The 6,000-nt window shown below is 34.3% G+C and overlaps 1 protein-coding gene across 1 annotated transcript in view; it reads left to right on the top strand.

The window, feature by feature from the left end:
* Window positions 1-4,318, top strand: part of LOC114300697 (putative inactive disease susceptibility protein LOV1) — a 35,959-nt gene extending 31,641 nt beyond the window's left edge. The window contains exons 8-10 of the mRNA XM_082908497.1: window positions 639-2,394; window positions 4,043-4,205; window positions 4,307-4,318. Coding sequence (XP_082764623.1) covers window positions 639-2,394; window positions 4,043-4,205; window positions 4,307-4,318 — 1,931 coding nt within the window. The remainder of the gene's footprint in view (window positions 1-638; window positions 2,395-4,042; window positions 4,206-4,306) is intronic.
* Window positions 4,319-6,000: the final 1,682 nt, after the last annotated feature.

Below are 6,000 nucleotides of genomic sequence, written 5' to 3' on the forward strand. Positions count from 1 at the left end.
TTTGGTCAACTTTGTCACAAGAATAATTCAATGGATTTGATTGTTAAATTGAATTATGCAAGTTTGATTAGTAATTTTACAACTACTAATTTGAGTTTTATACTCGAGAATACAAAAGTTCAAAAATTTTAAATAAAATTTAAATTACCAACCGATTTGATTTTGCAGAAGAAATAAAATTTTTAAAATTGAAATTGATTAAATCTTACCTTTGGTCAACTTTGTCACGAGAATAATTCAATGGATTTGATTGTTAAATTGAATTATGCCAGTTGATTAGTAATTTTACAACTACTAATTTGAGTTTTATACTCGAGAATACGAAAGTTCAAAAATTTTAAATAAAGCTTAAATTACCAACCGATTTGATTTTGCAAAAAAAAAAATAAAAAAAAAAATAAAATAAAATCAATCCATATTACAAGCTCGCTTTAGAATTATCTATCTATATATATATATATATAAAAGGCCCACGTTAAAAAATTTGATTTGGGGGTCGAAAGAGTCGGCAAATTTTCATTTTTTATTGCTTATTCACGCATGCATTCATTAGAATTTTCATTTTTGTTGTTTTATAGACTTTAGGCAATAATTTAATTTTTGTTGTCTTTAAATTTTGCATTTTGTTATTTTTGTAGACTCTGGAGTGCTTGACACAAATATGGAGGCAATAGGGAGGAAAATGGTAAAGTTGTGTGCTGGTTTACCGTTAGCAATCATTGTGCTTGGTGGACTTTTGGCAACAAGGCATACATTAAGGGAATGGGAGGTTGTATACCAAAATGTTCGTTCGCATAAATGGAGTGACGACCCCATACAAGATGACAATGGAGTATCAACGGTGTTAGCTTTAAGCTACCATGACTTGCCTTACCAATTGAGGCCATGTTTTCTATATTTTGGTCACTTTCCGGAAGATTATGAGGTAGATGCTAAAAGACTATATCACTTGTGGATAAGTGACGGTATAATTGTAGATGATGATAGAGTGGGAGATGAAACAATAATGGATGTGGCAAAACGTTACTTGGGTGTGCTTGCACAGAGGTGCATGGTTCAAGTACAAGTAGAGAAGGATACTGAAAGGATCACTTATTGCGGCATTCATGACCTTATGTTGGAGCTGTGTTTATCAAAGGCAAAAATGAATGATTTTCTTGGGATCATTCATCTCCAATGCGAAACTGATCTAGCTAATTACTTTTCCACCACAACATCAACAACTACTGCTCCTAAAATACGCAAACTTGCAATTCATTTGGATAGGGATGTCGAGAGAGTTGTCCTCCCTGAATTGGAGGCAACTAAACATCTAAGATCCATATTGATCTGCACTTCAAGGAGTGTCGATGAGGAGTCTTTAATAGAGTTCAACTCCCATTTGAAGTTCTTCAAATTGCTTAGGAATTTGGATCTTGAAGCACTTAAGTTTGATGAAAAGTCAGTCGAATCAATAGGCAACCTAATTAGCTTGAGGTATTTGAGGTTTCAAGGTTGTCGGATACCGAAATGGCATTCATCTATCTGCAAGTTGAAACACTTGCAAACCTTGGATTTACGATTTTGCAAGTTCAACTCAGGTGAAGTAATAGTCATACATGGAATGGAACAATTGAGGCATTTGTATATTCAGTTGAATGATGTTAAATTCAAATTTGATGGGTTGAGCAACCTCGAAACATTACGAGGATTTAGCACAAGGTGTTGTGACGTCAATGATCTGTGTAAATTGATCAATCTTCGGCAACTAGAAGATGCAGCCTTCTTGAAGGTGCACAATCAGGACTTAGCGGCTTTCATCAATTACCTAGGCATCGGTGCCGACCACCTCCGACAAACATCTGTATTCGTTGAATTTTGCTTCAAAGAAGAAGAAGAGTTGACTCTTCTCAAACAACTGTTAGAGTGTCACCATCTTTACATGTTGAAAATTCGTGGAATTATTCCCGAGTTACCAGAGTACTGCCAGGGTTTCTCTCCCAACCTCATCACGTTAGCGTTGGTGGGATGTAACCTTGAAGAAGACCCTCTGCCAACATTGAAGAGGATACCCGACCTACAATATCTCTTTTTAGGTGACGATGCCTTTGTGGGGGACAAAATGGTTTGCTCCGCTAATGGTTTCCCCAAACTCAAAACCCTACATCTCTTTAGGTTGACGCATTTAAAAGAGTGGGAGGTGGAAAAAGGAGCCATGCCCAATCTCTCTGCTTTAGAAATTGCTTTTTGCCCTGTACTAGAAATGGTTCCAGAGGGACTGAGATTCATTGCTACCCTCAAACAATTTACAATTAAGGATGGGAGCGAAAATTTCATGAACAAGCTTCGAAGGGTCAATGGTGAAGAAGGAGAAGATTTTTACAAAGTGCAACATGTGTCCCACCTCGACATTCGGTAAATTTCATAATTCTGGATAATTCTTTCTTTGACAAGAGACGAAAAAATTGTTGGGTCTCTTATCATTTCTTTCACATCCCCCTCATTAATTCTCATCATAAAATATGTTGAGATATATCTCTCTGCTTTTTTGCCTTTATATTTGTTTAGGGGTGGACAAATTATCATACAATAAAAAAAAAACTAAACCAAACTGACATTATTGGGTTGGTTTGGTTTTCTTTTTTTGAATACATTGGTTTAGTCTTGAGTCTTCAATTCTATAATTCAATAGGATTGGATTAATTTTTGGTTTAGGTTATATCTATATCGAACAAACCTGATAACCAAATCTATATATTTATTTATATTATAAGATTCAATATATATTGGTATGTTTTTGTCTAATTGGTCTATTTTAATGGATTTGATTGCAACTAATCATTTTTCACTATTTATTTTGATTTTCAGTTGAGGGTTGCTAGCATAAGAAGAATCGGAATCGGAAGCGGAAGAAGAAAATACTAGAAGGTAAAGGTGGAATTTACGGTATTAGTTATGTTACTGGATTTGATTTATTTTGATTGTATTTAAGCTTGAGTTGGACTTCACTATATTATTCACAATTGTTGGCTTGTTTTAAACAATATTTATTTTATGTTTACGTTAGATTTAAATGTTGAAGACTTGTTTATTTTGATTATCATTGATTGATTCATTTTTTTAGATTGGATTGATTTGGTTTAAGTGCATGATTCATTTAATATCAATTCAAACCAACTGACCCAATCACACCCCTCTATTGCACTACAAGAATTTACACATTTGCCGACCAAAAAAATTTTGGTCGCAAAAAAATGACATTTGGTGACCAAATATTAATTAGTCACGAATGATCATTATTTTTGGCGACCAAATATTATTGGTCGCAGAATGTTATATTTTGGCGACCAAAAAATGAGTTGGTCGCAGAAAGTGGTATACTTTTGCCGACCAACTACAAATTTGGTCGCGGAAGGTCACATATTTTTTGGCGACCAAAAATTTGGTCGCCAAAAACTTTTTTTCAACAACTAAAAAAAATTAGTTGCCAAATTAGTACTTTTAGCGACTAATATTTTAGTCACCGTTGATTGAGATTTGGCGACTAAAAAAATTTGTCTGCGAAGGTACCTTTTCTGCGACTAATATGGTCTTTTGGTCGCCAAAAATTTGGGAGGGAAATTTGAAACGTAGAAGACATAAACAAATAGAAATATTCGCTTGCTCTCCCTCTCCCTCTCTCTCACCATTGCCCTTCTCTATTTCTCTCTTTGCTCTCTGTCTATTTCTCTTTCTCTTTGACATTCACATAAACACAAACCCTAGGCCACCATTCAAAATCACTATAGTACAAGAATTCAACAATACTCAACCTTTGCCCTCGGTCTCTCTCCCTTTCTCTCTCTACATATATATATATAATGCGGCGAATTTTAGTACGGAGAGAGGGATTTGAGCTCTGATGAATTGATTCCTTTTCTGGTTTGATTCTTCTTCTTCAACATAGCTTTGATTCTTCTTCTTCTTCTTTTTCAACATAGCTTCGACTTGCAGCTCTAACAGGTTAGTTCCGACTTTTCTTCTTCTTCTTCTCTATTTTTCGATCCTTCTATGTGTGTAACAGAGGAGACCAAACAAAGAGGAAGATGTCAGACCTAGACAGTCAAATTGAGCAGCTGAAGAAGTGCGAGCCTTTGAAAGAGTCCGAAGTCAAGTCCCTTTGCCTGAAAGCCATGGAAATCCTCGTCGAACAGAGCAATGTTCAAAGGGTCGACACACCTGTCACTGTAAGTGATCAAAAACATGCTCTTTTTTATACTCTGCTCGTGTATATATGTTAATTGCCCTTAAATCTTAATTGGGTTTTGTTCTGTTTGGCTTATTGTAGTTGAGCTATTAGTGATTTATTATTTAACCGTTTGATTTGTGTTGATTATGTTTTCGGAATCAATCAAGATTTATGTATTAATTTTGGAGATTTTTGTTAAGAACTTAATAAAAAGAAAAGAAAAGAAAGAATTTGAGGTTTTATGGGATTGGGAATTGGGTTTCTGTAAAATATCATTTTCTTGAAAATGTGGTAGTTGAAACCCTCCTCCCCCAATCCTCCGAAGCAACTTGTTTAGCGAGGAATGGGTGTTTGAAAATGCAGAATATCTTTTTGATGGGGCTGACATTTATTTGGACTTAAATGAACTGCAAGAATACAGTGGCTATTTGGTTATAACTTATAATTGTTTCAAATCAAGTGCAATTTATATACTTGTAATTTGATAATATTGCTACAAAGTTTGGTTTTCATTATTTATTTATTTATTATTATTTTCATTATTGAGTTCAAGTATGTGTTGTTGATGAATTTCATTTATCTTTCTTCATTTTTTTAGTTTTATTTATTAATCTAACATTGTGGTATGAATTACTTTTGACAAATTTGGTCAGATTTGTTAAGTTGACCCAAGTCCTACTGGATGAATCAGTATTGAAACTGAAGCTGGTGATCTATTCTACCAGTTTTTTTTTTTCCTTGCAGGTTACATACACCAGTATAATTCATTGGATTCACGAGTTCTTACATTTGATACCTCTTTTGGCCTTATAAAATGGGTTTTATGATAGTGTTTTACATAACTGAACAGATTTTGTTGATTTTACAAATAGGTTTGGAAAATGAGATTTACAAAACCAAATCAAGCAAGACCAGTGGGATTAGAAACTAGACTCAATAGTAGGTTAAACCTGTAGAGTTTCATAATTTTTTGGGTTTGTGGTTTAAGAGGTAATGATTTTTGCAGTTCACCCATTTGTTCTGTCTTTTTGTCAAAAATGAGTTCCATGCATTGTTTAGATCATAACTCCACTTACACACAATCTGACTTGTTGCGACTAGCGGCATTTGAAAATAGACTTAATAAGGAACACTTCGACCAAATTTCATGATCTTTGAGTAAGTAGATTAAGAGATGTGCATTTTCAAAGTTGATGGTTCTGGAGCAGGTGTTGTCAACACAGCACTCTAATAACAAATTAAAGCTAATTTTGACCGTCATGCCTTAATCCTTAACCTGGCATGGTGGTACACAGATTACTTAGTGTGTGCGAAACACTTGGCTTTTCGTTTTAAATTTTAAATGTAAATTATAATAGGCATGTCTAATCAACACGTAATTGTTAATTAAAGGTGTCTGTTAACGCCAAGGGTTTGGCCTGATGGATGAGGCCTGGACTTGGTAAACTCTGATAGAAAGTGAACCTATTAGTAAACTCTGATTGAGTGGGAGCAAATATTGTTTTAAAGAAAGTGATTTATTGCGCTTCAAAGCCTTCTGTTAACAGATTTTCTTTTAAACGTTTGGTTTAACTGATGCTATCACTTTCCAGCCAACCCCTGTATTATTGGGATCAAACCCAAGTACATTTTGTTTTTGGATCCTGAAACATATTTCTGCCTTGTTTAACAGATCATTTTACTATGGCTGACTATTGTACATTGCAAGGTTACATCTCTCATGATTAATTCTTTCCGAAATTATATATTGGTGTAGTGAGCTAATTTGGAATTTTATTTTAATGTGAATTGCA

Source organism: Camellia sinensis, chromosome 15, assembly GCF_055761805.1.
Source record: "Camellia sinensis isolate YWXY chromosome 15, ASM5576180v1, whole genome shotgun sequence".
NCBI lineage: Eukaryota > Viridiplantae > Streptophyta > Magnoliopsida > Ericales > Theaceae > Camellia > Camellia sinensis.